The sequence below is a fragment of the Vanessa atalanta genome, chromosome 25 (genome assembly GCF_905147765.1).
Source record: "Vanessa atalanta chromosome 25, ilVanAtal1.2, whole genome shotgun sequence".
Taxonomy (NCBI): domain Eukaryota; kingdom Metazoa; phylum Arthropoda; class Insecta; order Lepidoptera; family Nymphalidae; genus Vanessa; species Vanessa atalanta.
In genome coordinates, this window is record NC_061895.1 from 3,002,425 (window position 1) to 3,019,164 (window position 16,740).

The 16,740-nt window shown below is 33.3% G+C and overlaps 1 protein-coding gene across 4 annotated transcripts in view; it reads left to right on the top strand.

Annotated features, from left to right (window-relative positions):
• Positions 1 to 16,740, top strand: part of LOC125073712 (ankyrin-2-like) — a 69,563-nt gene that overhangs the window by 49,541 nt on the left and 3,282 nt on the right. For 3 of the 4 annotated variants that reach the window (XM_047684692.1, XM_047684693.1, XM_047684695.1), the window contains exons 36-48: positions 31 to 1,167; positions 1,255 to 1,467; positions 1,917 to 2,183; positions 2,266 to 3,067; positions 3,154 to 3,372; positions 3,453 to 3,579; positions 3,699 to 6,103; positions 6,884 to 7,020; positions 7,099 to 8,170; positions 8,319 to 8,435; positions 8,769 to 8,864; positions 9,948 to 15,618; positions 16,105 to 16,226. In XM_047684692.1, coding sequence (XP_047540648.1) covers positions 31 to 1,167; positions 1,255 to 1,467; positions 1,917 to 2,183; positions 2,266 to 3,067; positions 3,154 to 3,372; positions 3,453 to 3,579; positions 3,699 to 6,103; positions 6,884 to 7,020; positions 7,099 to 8,170; positions 8,319 to 8,435; positions 8,769 to 8,864; positions 9,948 to 15,618; positions 16,105 to 16,226 — 12,385 coding nt within the window. The remainder of the gene's footprint in view (positions 1 to 30; positions 1,168 to 1,254; positions 1,468 to 1,916; positions 2,184 to 2,265; positions 3,068 to 3,153; positions 3,373 to 3,452; positions 3,580 to 3,698; positions 6,104 to 6,883; positions 7,021 to 7,098; positions 8,171 to 8,318; positions 8,436 to 8,768; positions 8,865 to 9,947; positions 15,619 to 16,104; positions 16,227 to 16,740) is intronic. The other variant, XM_047684696.1, reaches the window with a different exon arrangement.

A 16,740-nucleotide genomic window follows, 5' to 3' on the forward strand; every position in this document is an offset into this window, starting at 1 on the left:
CCCTTCTTATTTATCATTAATATATTTTAGGTTAAAGCAGAGTCAAAAATAGAACAAATTCGCTTAAAAACTTCACCAGATGCCGTTGACGTTGAAGATGCTAAAGATATACGAAGGGAGCAACAGGTTACTGAAAGAAAAGAAGAAATAAAACAAGAAAGACCAATAGAACAATTTAGAAAATTCGATCCATCTTCCCCTGGTAAACCAACACCAAAGCACCTACAACGACACATGCGAAACGAATCGATGAGATTTCCATCTGGTGATTTCTCTAATGTCACAATTACTCCTAAGAAGTCAACAACAGTAGAAACCCATCAAACGACAACTATAAAACAAACTACTGAAATTAAAACAGACACATTCACTAAGGAACCTATCTCACAAAAAGAAATTGATAGTGCAAGAGTTGAAGAAAAATTAGACGATGGTGATAAGTCACCCGAATTAGTAACCGATGAAGAAAAGGATATTGCCGAAGCAACTCTTAAAGACAAAATAAATGCATTTGAAACCAAAATATCGAAAGAACCTATCGAAACACCTAAACAAGTCAAACTCACAAAAGAAGCTTTGAAAAGGCATACACAAGAACAGGACCAGGGGTTGGAATATACACAAGCATTTGTGCGAGATCAGTCTAAGCAAATTACGAGTGAGAGTCAACAAGTTTTGATTGAGACTGAGAAGCAAATTCAAACTGTCAAGTCAGTAAAAGAGACGATACAACACTTCGATTCAAAAATTAAACACGATGAAAAGCCGAAACAGTTCCCAAAAACGATGAGAACTGACTCAACTTTGGTACAGGTTTCATCTGAAGAGGATAGTGAGTTTTTGAAAAAATCAACAGATTCAGAAACTGAAACAGAATCACAGACGACAATAAAAATTGAGAAAGACAAAAAACACAAATTTGAAATGACCAAACATTCTTTTGAAAGAAAAATTGATGTTACAGATACATTTAACTTAAAACTAAAAGAAGACGATGAAGAAAAAAAGGTTGAAGACGAAATTGTTAAGCAAGATAATTTAGTAGTTAGTACTGTAGAGCATAAAATTGAAAGACAAGCTGATGAAGTAAAAATAAAAGTAAGTGAGGAAGAAACTACAGAAACATTAGAAGAAAAAGATGTTCCTGATGATAAATTGAAAGATATGGTATATTGTTTTATTCAATTAAGTTAAATTTTAACCTTTAATAATATTTGAAAAGAAGTAACACATCAAACCGTAAATCAATTTCAGGTTGAAACTCAACAGTCAATAGCTAGCACAAAATCTGACATTAGCAAACATACTAAAACTGATTCAATAGGTTCAGATGTACAAGATGCTCTTGGCAGGAAAATTTCCCAAGAATCCCCGTTGCCTTCTGGTATTGATAAAACCGATTCATTAGCTGACTTACAACAAAGCACAGAAAGGGATGTAAGCTTTGTATCTCAAACTGAATCTAAGGTATAATAATATCTTTCTACTCCCTCATACAATATTATTTCAATTTTATATTTGAAAAATATAAATAAAGAAAAAAATTAATGATTACTCCTCGCTTCATAGAAACTCAAAGTTTGTTAATAATTTATTATATGTATGTAAAAGCTTAACAAATAATTTTATTTTATAATTGGTTTTAACTCAAGCGATCTTTGTTAATTATTTTATTTTTATTATACTGCAATAATCCGTTAAACTATTACAAGGAATGATTTTTAATCCAATATGCTTATTATAAATCTTGCTTAGTAACCAAGTAATTTAAATTACAATGCAAGATGCAAAACTCCTAGTTCTGTGCTTTTATAATAATAGCTCTTATTTACCTTATGATCGAATATTTTTAACTTTAATAATGTGTTTTTTCCGACTTTCATAATTAATTATTTTGTTGACAAATATTTTTACAGATATATTCAAAAGATTCTAAGCATAGAAGCGATTCATTAGATGAAGCGTCCCAATTCTCCGACTTAGAAGATCAAATTGGATTCAGTCCTGCACATAGGCCAGTTTTGGATAAGCCTGTCGATGAAGTAAAAATCTCTGAAACGGATGAAAAAATTATAACTGTAACTGACACAAGTCGGTTTGACACTCTTCAATTTTTAAAATTTGAAAGCGAACATAGTGCCCAGGCGCTTTTAACTCTTCATACAGCAAAAGAATCTGAAAAGGTAGCATAGAAAATTAAGAAAATTAAATTTTCAGCTTAAATATAAAATAATATTCACGTAAAATATATATTCTTTATTTTAGACATCCGCTAAGGAATCTCCAGTTATAAGCGCTAAAGCTCGTCAATTTATAGAAACTGTCCCTGAGGATGATTCGGTGCAAGAGTGTTTCTTTTCAAAGCGTATTTATTCAGATTCATTAGAGGATTCTGACCACACGGACTCTAGGCGTCATTCAGAAGCAGACTCGTTGAAATCAGACCAATCTGATATGAAAGCTAAAATATCATCTTCTGATTTTGACGAGAGGGCAGAATATGAGGGAACTGCTGATTCCGGCAGCGGCTTTGGTGATGAAAAGTTTGAAGAAAGCATTGGTTTTACTTCAATCAAGATAGATTCACAGATTTTAGAATCACAAAAGCAAGACACTGATTCGACATCAACACAAGCTGATGAACCAGAAGTAGTATTCAAAAAAGTTATACCAAAACGGCATTCCCGAACTGAGTCTATTTCAATCACGAAAATAAGTGATTTACCAGATATTAAAATTCCATCAACTAAGCAAGAATTCCAAATGATTGTTACTGAAGCTGAAGAAATAGATAAGTCATTTGAAAAAGATGAACAATCAGACAAAATTTCTTCTGAAAGTAGTAGAGAAATCGAAATATCTGATCGAAAATCATCTGAAGGTATTTCGGATAGGATAAGTTCTGAAGATGCAGTCACAGATAAGAAGACTTCCTCCGAAGAAGATCAAATTAAAGAAGATTTAGGATTAGAAAAGGAAAAAATCAAAGATATAACCAAAACGTTAACAGAAATTACTAAAGAATTGGACCGAGACATACCAACGAAAGGAGATTCGTTATATAAAGGTACACAAGTTACTGCTGTACTTTAGTAAGTTTACTGTAAAATAAAAAATAAAAACTATTAATTCGTTTTTGTTTTTTTGTTCAAGTTGAGGCAGATAAACGCCAATCGGTAACATCAGTGGGTTCTGTTAGCGAGTTGCGACTAGATGAAAAACGCCTTTCCGATGCCCATAGTCTTACTGAATCCAGAGATTATACTTTTGAAGAATCTGAAGATGATATTGGAACACAAGGTACTCACGTAGATATAAAAAAAGAAAAGTTACAAGACAAACAAGAAATTGAGGGTAAAGCAAAATCGCCAGGTAACATGAGTTAATAGTAAATTGATGTTTTTTTACATATTATTATATATTTGTGTATTTTATATATTTTGAATTCGCAGATAAAGTAAGTGAACCTTCAAAACTAGCAAAGTTAACTCATGGAGATTCATTGGATGATGTGGAAGGTTTTCCGGAAGACCATGTTGCTGATTATGTCCATAAACTACCACATATCGCCGAAATCAGGTATGATATCGATATACGATATGATATTGATATATGCATATTTACTTAAAAATGACAATTGACAAATAAACATTTAGTTCGGAATTTCAATTATTATATAATAACCAATTTTTTTACAGTTCCTTGCCGGACAAACATGTAACCAGTAATTTCTTGGAAAGGGAGCGCGAAGAACAAATAAAACGAGAGTCTGCGTCCAAAGTAGTTTCCACTGAATCTGAAAAAATTACAGATGATTCATTTAAAACGAGTATTTCAAAAATAGAAAAACGAAAAATGGATGATATACAACAAGAAGAAATAATAACGAGTACTGTAAATTTGATTAAATCATCTCAACCGACAACTACAGAGACCACAGAGACTCACAACAAAGATAATGTCACCTTATTAGGTAAATCAGGTGAAGAAGAAACAATATCATCCACCACAGAATATAAGACAGGCGATTCCGGTGAGAGCATAACAATTACAACTGTGAATGAGAATATTTATGGGCAAACAGGAGAAGAAATTGTAAGAACAACCGTAACTGAGACTACAGAATATCCTTCTGGCAGAGAAACCATTTCTACAAAAGTTTCAGAATATATAAAAGAACAGGAACATCAAATTTTAAAATCTTTCGATAATAGTATGCGAAAACCTGAACAGTTTGAAACAAAAACAGACATAAGTGATATTGAAGCAAAGTTTACAGATGAAGGAGAAAAAGTTGTGACTACCAACACCGAAACAAAAACTGGTGAATTAGGAGAGGAAATATCAACAACTACTGTTACGGAAAAAATTAAAAATGAAAAAGGTGATGAAATTACCAGAATAACAATAACAGAGACGATAACGTACTCTTCGGGGGAAGTAAAAACATCAACTAAAGTATCACAGTCTATTAAATCTAATGATAAAGATGAGGTTATTTCAGATTTAACTAAAACAGCAGAAACAAGTTTACCGGAAGATAAGGAAACTTCTATAAAAATTGAGACTAATATCGGGCCCGAAGGAGAAGAAATAACAATTGAGACTGAAACTGAAACTTACAAATTACCAACAGATGAACAAGTTATAAAAACGACTGTTAAAGAAACTACCAAATATCCTTCCGGAAATATAACTATATCAAAAAAAACATCAGAACGTACTATGTCATTTAAAGAAGAAACATATACTACGTCCACACCTGAAGTTGGTGAGTCTGTCTTAGAAGACACAATAAGTAATATGTTGCATAAATCTAATGATCTCAGTGATGATAAAGGTAAAACTTCGTCTACAGAAACAAAAACGGAAACAGGACCAAAAGGAGAAGAAATTTTAACAACAACAGTTACTGACACATCTGAAACTCCAGAAGGAGACGTAAAAGTTAGAATTACTGTTACTGAAATTACTAAACATCCATCTGGAGAAGAAACTATTACAACTAAAGTTTCAGAATCAATTAAGTCTAAAGAAAGCCACATTAGTTCTATTGAAAAATCTACAACTGCAATAATTGATGAAAAGATATTTGAGAACAAATTTTCAGAACCAGCGATAAAAAAGGATAAGAAAGGGACAGTGACATTAGATACAACACATAAGCTTGTAATGGATGAATTATTAGCTCATGCAGCTGAATCTCAATCTAAAGTAAAAAAGCATGATGTCACTTTCGACAAAAATTTAACTGAAACATCGTTGTCGTCTGACAAAGAAACATTAGCCAAAAAATCTGACATCGAACAGCCTCAGATTACCACTGTTAGTGAATCGACCAAAATATCATCTGAAATTGAGATATCCAAATCGAGGGACCTTAATTTAAAAGAAACTCAAGAAATAACTAAAGAACAAGTAAAACCAGTCATCGAAGATATCATACAAAAAGGCACCACGGTAGCAACTACTAGAAGTCCTGTATTAGAAAAGGATATAAAAACGATTAGCAAGGAAATACTTGAGACAGAAAAAAGATCCTACGATGCTAAAGTACCCCAAAAAGAAGAACGTAGACATTCTTGCATTAGTCCAGCAGTTTCACTTGAAAGAATAGCTGAATCGGAAATAGAAGAAGATAGGTTAGATGTTGAAGTCATTACCAGTTCTCATAAAAATGATACAACAATTGAAATGAAGAAATCTGACTCGACAATGAAGCAAATGGCTGATAATATAGAAATAATTATTAAACAAGCTTCAGAAGACTTGGATATATCTGAAGAAGTTGATGACGAAAGAGAAGAAAAATTAAAGCTACAAGAAGAGGTTTCAGTGGATTCTATTATAGAAGAAGCTGTTCATACGGTTGAAGGATTTTTAGATGAATCAAAAGATATCAAACCTGATGTTACTGATACTAAGAAAGAAGTTATTTTGGAAGACACAAAAGTATCCAAGGAAAGGCCTGGTTTAATAAAATCACTTTCAAGAGACAGTGGGGAAATATTAATCATGCCAAAAAAAAAACACGCAAGAACTTTTTCTGTTCAAAGTTCACCCGATGAAGTAGAGGAACAGATATATACAGATTCAGAGTCAGGTATGTTTGATTTATAATATTATTATAAAATATTTTTTGTTCGAGGGTTTACATTGCTAGTTTAATAATAAAATAAGTAATTGATACGCCTCGGACGCAAGGACGCGTGATAATATTAAAATGTTTACTTATCATTTACTTTAGTTACAGCACTAAGTTTTTGATTTATAAGTTCAAACTGCAAAGTTTTGTATTTGAAATACAATAATATATATTTAATTGTTATTAATAGTTTCAAAATTAAATATACATTAAGTAGATGTGTGCAATTTGCCACCTTTCTCGCCAGGCTTATTGAATGGGGAACTTTGATCCTCCTGCCATCTTTGAGCCAGGGCTTGTTGGGCCAGAACCTTAACTCGCTCTCTCCACTGTCTTATCTCCGCCGACCTTGATTGGACTCCACTTGATCTCACTTTCCGTTGGAACCTGAACATTTACTGTTACGAATGGCAAAAGCTTGCCCAGACAACGCCCTTATTTGGATACAAAATTGCGCTTAATCTGGTTTACATACATCATTATCACGAACTCTGTCTCAATTCTTTCTTACACATATAATGCTAATCTTTTTTTCGAAAACTATTGTGACTCATTCTTCGTATTTGAATGAAAATGTAACGTACCCTCGAATATTTTTTTACAAATTACCAGCAACGTATTTTGTTTGTAATTAAGAATAAAAGTAATCCTTATTTGAAAAAAATATATATTTTCAATTTTTGTAACGTATATTTTATAAATTTAACGTAAATTAATCTAAAGTCTTTTTACATTCAGATATGGATAAGGCTAAAGTTTTGGAAATTATTGAACCATCTTCAGAAATCGATGGAAAGGTTCCAACTTCTAGTTTTGACATAAAAAAAATTCGTACTGATTCTCTTGATGATGCTGATGATTTTCCAGAAAAAGAGGTAAGAGCGTTTTTCTAAATATTAATACATTCACAATGACAAAATTTTAATTTACTCATAAATTCTTTGATAATTTAGGCGGAGTATTTTGAAGATGGTGGAAAATATACTGAAGAATCTTTTGCTACTCCTGATATAAAACATAAAGATTTCCATGATGTATCAGGTACAAGTTCAGGTACGCAAGATTTAATTGAAGAAAAATTTAGTGATACATTCCCTAAAAGGACTCATTTTGAAGACAGTATTTTACGCTCTGATTTAGTTTCAAAATCAACAACTGAGTCATCGGTAACAACTGTTATTTCCACATTAACTAAATCTTCCGATGATGAACAAAAATCAGTAGTTGAAGATGGAACATCAGCAGATTTATCTAAAATTAGTGGAGCAGATTTAATGAAAGATCCATCTAAAACTTCAATAGACACAAAAGAAGAAACTAGGATTGAAGATCAAATGGAAGATCGTGCCACTCCAGATTTATCAAAAAAATCTATTGATTTAACGAAAGATTATTCAAAGTCTTCTATAGATAGCAAAGACACTTCTCGTGATTTTGCCACTAACGAATTATCTAAAGATTCGACTGTCGATTTAAGTAAAGACTACTCAAAAACATCTATAGACAGTGTCAAGGAAAATTCTAGATCAATTGATGAAAAAACCTTTTCCGAAGAACACTCATCATTTGACGTTTCTAAAACATTAGCATCAGATGCCTCGGATGGTATAACAAAAAGCAAAGAATTTATAGAAGAAGAAAGATCGATTTCAAGGATTATTCATATATCGTCGAGTTCCTCACAGGAGACCTCAGTCATGACAGAAAGTAAAGTATTTAGTGAACAAGATGATAAGTCGTTAGACAAGACAAAATTGTTAGATATATCAGATACTAGCGTTAAAATTGAAGAAAAAAAAGATATGAAAGTAAAGATAGACGATTCTGAAATTGGAATTAAAAAAATAACATTTGAAGATGAAAAACAAAAAGAAGATACCCGTGATGAAACAGAAAAAAGTGGAAAGGATGATGAAATTGAAACCCCGGATATGTCCGAATTAAATAGACGATGTTCCAATTTACTAGAAGATATTTCATCTCAAGGTGCCCTCATAAGAATCGATTCTAGTCATGTAACCCATGGTAAGATTACCATAGAATATGTCTATACATTATATACATATAAATACAAAAAAAGGAATTCATAACGTTTTTTTTTTTGTAATGTTTGGATATTATAATACTCTAGCTTAGCATATACGAAATTATTATAGCTATTTCTTTCTTTTAGATCTTTCTTCGAAATTCTCGAAAACACCACCACCCTCACCGGTGGATTTAATAATGAAAGAAAGAACAAAACATGATGAAGGCGTAGCGGAAAAACAATCTGTTTTACAGCCTAAAGGTATCAATTTTCCAATTTTAAACGAAGTATATTTTCAATATCTCGAACCTTCATTACATTACACTTAACTCAGAAATGAAAATAAGAAAATAAGCTAATACAATTTTAATAACAGTATAATTTTTTAAGCCTTTTTCCCCAACATTTTTTTTTTACCTTGATGTCACGGTAACCTACCAACACAGTAAATAAAGAGAAAATTAAAAATATTTTCCTTTCTGATTTTTTTAAGATTCCTGATCATATAAAATGCGATTGCACTAAGAACGCGCAATAGACATTCATGACAGTAATCAGCTTGTAGAGTATACACTAATCGTTAGTAATATTTAGGTTCTGAATCATCATTCCTTGATGCGAGTAGACAATCTCCGAGAGCTTCATCGGCTGGAGATAGTTTAATTAGTGAAACAGAGGCTCATCAAAGTGGTTAGTATTATTTCAAATCAGTTGTCAAACTACACTTTCATTGTACCTTTAGAAGTGGCTAATTTTAGCTAATGATGATATGAACAAGGAAAATATATTATGTAGTTAAATATAAATACTTTTAAATTCAAGACCATTAGACAATGAATCCCAAATTATTGAAATTTTGTTGCCCATATTATTTAATAATATTTAAAAAAATATATTTGTTTAATGCATTAGGTAGTGGCAAAGTAGAGTCATAGCGAAACCTTACTCATAATTTAGTAGATATAACCTTCTTTTGCCACATTTTTGTTTGTGCCGACTGTTGCATGTAATTTATTTCTTAATCAATATAAAGTGTTTCACTGCCGGTAATAAAGATATTATTTTAATAAGCACTTAGATTAGAAAGGTAGAATAAACGTATACTCGTATAAACACACCATAACAAAAGTTGATAACATAAATATGAAGATATCACTGAAATCAAACATTAAAATTAATTTGCAATAGTCACAAACGTTATGCCAATATTTGTCGCACAGTAAACTTTACTTTGTTTCTTGCGGAGTCCTCACATTGCTTAGGTAAGTGGACACAGTTCGAAAAAAATATTTCATTGATGTCGCTTTTTAAACTTCCTAATAAGATTAATTTGTTTACCTGTTATTGATTAGCAAATGATTTTTATTTCCACTTCACATCAATGTTCACCTTTGAGTAACGTTTCGCTTTGATTCAAAGATCTTTTCTCTTATTTTTTCTTTTACATTTTGCCATCACATAAGCTTTCTTCTCTCACAATATACGTTTCACAATTTATTTTCCATCATTTGATAATAGTTGATCATACGAAATAATTATATGCTTTCATCGTTTATATAATTACAGTCGACTCATTGTTGTTAATCGCTTTGTTATCACTCACAAATATAATTTAAAAAAAATGTATTGCAATAAAAATGCTAAGTGAAATCAATATAATAGTTGTATTTAAAAATTTTATAACTATAACTATGTTTTGTAATGTAAATATATTACAAAATACAGAGTATATCACCATGAAGTAATAATCTTTTTACATCTTCTTTTTTTCAGAACTGCTAACTGAAGCATCAAAAACTTTAAGTGAAGCAGCTAGACCTAAATCACCAACTAAACATCTAGCTGATAACTTGTCATTTGTGAATGTTGACAAACCAACGATAACCACTGGGGCTATAGAACTTGTTGACCGAACAATTGTAAAAAGTCTGGACGTAATCGATCAAATTAAAAAAGAAATGCAAGAAGACATGCACAAATCTACATCTTCAGATACATTTTATTCTGAATCTAGAATAGAAACTTCAACATCATCATCTTCAGTACATAAAACTGTTGAAGGTTCACAATTAAAATTTACAAATATAAACCCTGATGCAGTTATGTCAGATATGATCGCTAAATTTGGAACTACAAGTGAATACAGCACAGTACTTTCACATAAAGAGACTGAAACAAGGAAAATATCAGGCCAAGAGTATTTTTCGGAAACAAAACAAGTTTCGTCATCAGATGACGATTCTCTCATTATAAAAACGGAAACGAGTCATGAATTACGAGGGCAAGAGCACGCAATTAAGGAAAAGATGATTGTAAAAAAAGAGGGAGAGCAAACTGAAACTTCGCAAAAAAAAATGGAGAAGGCTCATGAAGCAACGGCAAAACGATCTGACGTAGAAACAAAAACTGTTTCTAAAAGCACTGATGATACAGATATTGTAAAGGTAGAAAGAGAATTTACCGAGCAAGGGCTCTACACTGGAAGGCAAACAAAATCAGAAGAGAGGATGACTGCTATAAAAGATGAAACTGTTAAGAAAAAACATGAAGTTAAAATATCAGAGAGAGATTTATGCCACGAACAATGGGGAAAGGAATATTTTACGGAACCAGAAGAGTTAGAAGATATTAAAGAAGACGATGATGCCAAGTCAAGAATAGCATTTTTGGAATCTAGTTTAAAAATAGTAGAAAAAGATGAAACACTTTCAAGCGTTGAAGTATCTGAAAAAGGTCAAATAATAAGTTCTAAAACAGAGCACCACAAAGAAGAATCTGTAATTGAAAGTAAGGAACACGATGATCTTAGTTCGGATGCTTCTCATATACCAAGCTTCAAAAGTGAGGCTACTGATAGACGAGATTCATCTGAAACAAGCCCGAAAAGTAAATCTAAGTCTTTCAAAAAGGACGATGAAGTTTATGAAGTGGATTTTATAAAAGAAATAAAAATTTCGACATCACCAGTTAAAAGTTCATTTAGCCGTACTGGTAGTCAAGATACTCATTCAGAATCTGAAATTGTACCGGAATTGCCACATGATGACAAAATTGGTGACACCCCTAAGAAAGAGAAAATCATGAAGTCACCCATAAAATTATCTCATCAAACGGAAGATTTAATATTAGAAGTTTCAGTTTGCAAGGAAGGTGTCAGTATAGTTGACGATTTATCACAAGCAAAACTTTCTGACTCATCTATAATATCTTCAAGTATGCCAAAGGAAAGTACTGGGCTACAATTAGAATCTAAAGACCTAGATATAAAACTAGAAAAAAGTACTAAATTACCAAAAGAAAGTGATATTTCGCCTATTACTATGGAAACTTCGGATGATATGAGTACAGCGTCCAAAGAAGCTATGATAAAATCAGGTGAAAGTATTGACACTGAATGTATGATTAAATCTTTAGAGTCCCATGAGGGTGAAGTTTTACAAAAGTCAATGGATTCAACTGTCAGTGCCGAAACATTACATGCATCGGAATTTTCTACCGAAGCAGACTCAGCTTTTCATACAGGAACGGAAGCCAAAAGAGAAGAAAAAAAGCTAGTTAAAGAAAAAAGTACCGAAGATATATGTAGTAGTGGTTATGATACTGATTTCTCCTCTGCCGAGTTTCATGGAATGAAACTTGAGTCTGAAAGGGTAGCCTTGGATTCATTAATATCTGCTCAGCCTCTTGCTGACTTATCAGTTTTAGAGAAAACTATAGATGAAGTTAAGCAGTCTCTAGAAGCAGCACAAGGTGAAATAATTAGTGAAAAAAGTGATGGTAGTATTAAATACAAGCAATCACCGTCTGAATTCCAATTTAAAATATTAATTAGTCCAGATAGACCCGAAGTCATTAAAGAAGAACCTCAACATGCTGACGATCAAACTGATAAGACTAACTTACCAACTTACGAAGAAAAATTTATAGATAGCCAAAAATCTGACAGCGTTTCACAAAAGATAAGTTCGCAAGAAGAAGAAACGTTTTCCGATGATGACAAAGAAACAGTTCATCATAAAGAGTACAGTCCACCCCTTGAAGGAGACATTTCAATTAGATCAGATAGTGGCCCTCATTCAATATTAGAAACAGAAAGTGACTTAGTTTTGTCGGACAGAAATGGTTCATCTAAAGGAAGTCCCGAAGTTAAACTTCGGACCCAAAAGCATATGAAGACACAATTAGGTGTTGTCGAAAGACGATCTGCATCAGAAATTGAAGGTTGGTCTAGTTCTGGGGAGAGTCACTACCATAGTTTTGAACACTCTGAAAGTAGACCTTTGTCATCTGATGTTGATGTGATGATGACGGCTCAAAGTGGTACGGACTATGAAACAGCACTTACAAGTCATGATGTTTCATCGCAATCATTGAGGACATCTAAGGATTATTACACAGCTGGTAGTTCACTTGCTTCCAGAGACAGTATGAAAAGCCTTGACTCAGATGGCTCCAGTCATGTTGCAAGCATAGACATATCAGATGCATCTGAAACACTTGTGCCTTCAGCTAATGAATTAAAAGAAGAATTGATGGAAAGTAGTACATATGTTGAACAATTCTTACATGAGCCTGAGAAAGAACAAGTATCCAAAAGTAAAACAACTAGTGACGATGATATTTCTGGCGACGATGACGAATATAAAACTGATAAGGTTGAACTTTTAGGAAAAATGAAAAGGTCTCATGAAATGCGATTCCAGCCAAAAGATATGATACCTGAACATTTTCCACTTGAAGGCACTTCAGAAAGTATTGAATTTGACGATAATTCTTTAAAAGATAAAGAAGTATCAGATACAACTATATCTAGCCAACTAAGAACCGACGAGATTTTATCTTCGTCAATTTCAAAACTTGATATGTCTTCATCTCAGTCTCAACTAGATTTAGATAAGGAAGATATTCAAGAAATTGTAACTAAAGTATCTGTACATAGTGAACAGGCTATTCCATTTTCCGTAACAAAAATAGAAAAGAAACGAGAATTCGTTGACGTTGAAAGTGAAATCATTCCTATAGGCTCGGCAGAGTATGAAGAAATTGAAAAATTTGGTCACATAACCACAAAGACAGACAATTTACCGCATGATGATATCCCTTTAAGAAGAACTGTTGTTACAAAGGAAGAATCTTTGCCATCGAGTTCAGTTTCAGTACCTCCAAAGGAAGTAATAGAAGAATGTGTAAAAAAAGTCGTTGAGGAAATTAGCACTGTACCATTCCCTGTTACCGAAAAACCTCCCAGTCAAAGAGAATTTGTAGATGTTGAAGATGATATAATTCCGAAGGGTACGAAACAGTATGAAGAAATACTGAAATCAAAAAGCGATTCATCAGTTCCTAAAACGAAAGTAGAGAAATCTGGCCTAAGAACACCCGAAGATCATTTGGAAAGTAAGCAGAGTTCCACCTCGAGCTTAAAAACTCATGAGCATCTTTCAACGCCACAAACACCTTTGTCAGCACCCAGCCAAAGTTCTCTATCTACAGATAATGGGCGAGAGTACGTTCTCGATGATATGTATGACATTTCAGAAACTCCAGAATTAAAATCAGAACTTGTGACTGAGACCAGTCGATCAGAATTAGTAATTACTACAGAAGAAAAGACCTTACATACTTTTGAGAAAGAACAAGAGTCGCCAACTAGCGATGAATTTGAAATGGTTGATAAGCCTTGTGAAATGGATGATTTTGTAGTTATTGAAGAAGTTGCAAAAGAAGCACAAGAAACTGATCCAGAAGGTAAAAGTTTGCAAATTAAAGCCCAAAAATATGTAAAACGGCATGACACAGAAGTCGAGGAATATTTATCGAAAACAACTAAAAAACAAGAAAGTACTAGTAGTGCTTCGGGGTCTGGATCATTATCAGATGAAGAAATTCTTCAATATGAACAAGAGCAAAAACGATTACAAGCCCAAGAACTTGCTGAAATTGAGGCGGGTAAGCGGTGGATACAAATGCAATTCGAAGGTGATCCGAGGTATGATTATGAAAGAATTCCGTTAGAAGATATTAAAGAGGAAGAAATGACTGATTTTGATGTTAGCCGAATTGGAAGCTTGAGTTCGCAAAAAGAAACAATTGGAAGTTACGGTAGTTTTAGAAATTCGTACGGAAGCCTTTCAGAATCAGAAATGACCTCGCGTATGAGGTTCAGATTAAAGGGTGATAATGATGATATTTCAATTAGTTCATTACAAGAATTTGAAAACCTTGAAAGAGCTTTAATGGAACAATATCAACAACATTCGTCATCTTCTCAAGATTCCCTAAATGGATCGCTACCCCGTCGATATATCTTAAGTAAAAGTCAAGGGGATGACATATCTGTGTCAAGCCTTAAGGAATTCGAAGGGCTTGAAACAGCTTGCCTAGAAGCTTTAAAGGCTGAATTATTAGCAAAACAAAAGGAAGCTTTACTTTTAGCGGATCCCAAAGTTGTTAGTAGTAGTTTCCTAGAACAAGAAAAGCGTTCTTACGATAGTAGTTCTGAAAGTAGTCCTCCATTTAAGAGTGGAAGTCCTGGGCACAAAGGTGGTAGTCCGTCTCAAAAAAGTAGTAGCCCCTCACAAAAAAGTGGCAGTCCATCTCAAAAGGTTGGAAGTTACGGTAGCCCATCACAAAAACTTTTAGCTGATTCAATGGCTATCAGAAAAATAATCGATCAGCAACTGGCCTTAGAACAAAAAATGCAAGAGTACCGACCGAAAATCGTGACCGTAAAAAAATTTGATGAAAGAGGTGCCTTTTTTGTACCAGAACCGGAACCAGGAACATCAGAAGCTAAATCAACAGAAGTAGTAGAAGAATGTAAAAAATCATCCTCTTTCGTTTGTGCTGCAGCTCCAAGCGATGGCTCAGCGGAGTCAATTCCAGGAGATTGTGAAGAAATGATGAAAATTTTAGACTTAGAAGAAAAATCCAAGAAAGAAGAACAACAACAATCATTTACCAAAACAGAAGGTGGTGTTATAGAAATTGTTCGCACTACTACTGTAATTCAACAAAAGTTTGTAGATGGAAAAAAGGTTTCCGAAACTATCACAAGCCTCGATAATGAAGGAGGCGTGGATATACCAGCTAGATCTAAGCCTTATGATGATAGTGGTATGTCAATGAGTTCTGAGATGTCTTCTTCGTTAGCTTCACAACCTTCTGAAATGGATAGTTTAATGACAATTATTGAAAGACATCCATCTGACAGCGAAGTAGTAACCTTTTCTAAGCATACCATAATTACTTCTTCTGAGAGGTTTGAAGATAAACCAGAAGACTTGGATTTCTCAAGAGAAGGCAGTGCCGTACGTGAGCTATCGCCCTCCTCTGGGAGGTCGGTGGCTCATAGTATTATCTCCGGAAAACATTTCACAGATCCAGCTAGCGGTTCTTGGAGTGGTCAAGACGAAGAATTAAGCTCATCGGGAAGTTTCAGTCGGTGAGTTTGTATAACAAATACATATTTATACTTAAATTCATATTAAACGCGGCATGTATTACATCATAATAATAAAGAAGCAACTTAAATTGACATGACATCTTTAATTTTTAATTTTGATAAATTCTGCCGTTTTGGAATTTTGGAGTTAAAAAGTATATTTAGGTAACTAAATCTAAACGTGTAATAAATATATCAATAATTAACTATTTATCGATAATAAAACAAAACTATTGGTGAAACGCACGGAATTATTTTTCGCTGGCAAAACGCTCGTATGCGTTTCCCCCACGTGAATTGGGGGGGCATGGGGGACTCACCAGTGTTGTGAATGCCTGGTGCGCCCTAGCTTACCAGATATATACCCACTAAAAAACCAGCGGTAAACATTCCATATCTTCAGGGGGGCAATACGGGATCGCTTTCGCATAAAGCTGGCGAAAAGTAATTACATATAAATGTTTTATATATTTGACATTTTCACAGCGCACGAGCTGATCTGATGTTAGGCAGCACAGATAGTTTAGAAGCAACGAGTTCGAACGCAACTAGAGCAACATATAACTATGAAGTAGACACGCCAATGACTGGCAGCCTTACTTCTGGAGGTAAGTTATTTAAAACCTCTTTTCGATATAATTATACATATTAGTATTACAAATATATTATTCAACTAATGATTCTATAAAGCTTTTCAGCTATGCATACAACATACTTCCTGATATAGGAACTCATTTTTTTTAAAAAACCTTACAAATTAAACCTGTAGTCTAAATGTTTTTATCCAGAAAATGTATGAGTAAAGTGCGACTAGGACCTTGTAGCAACCCAATGATATTGACAGGGATGTTTCGTTGAAATTTAAGGGCTACCAGCTAATAGCTTGTCGTAACTTTTAGTGAATACATCAACGCCTATTATCGAGTTTTGTACTATGAAAATTAACATCCGTAAAAGTAACTTTACTGGCGATCGCTTCAGTTATTCTGGGTGGGAATTTATGGGATCCTTGTCGGACTGTACTTACTAGCATGGGAATGATTTAACCCTTTTTGAATTTTCACATATTTATTGGCATTGAATATGTTGTTGTATTTTAAAGAACATTTACTAATCATTTGT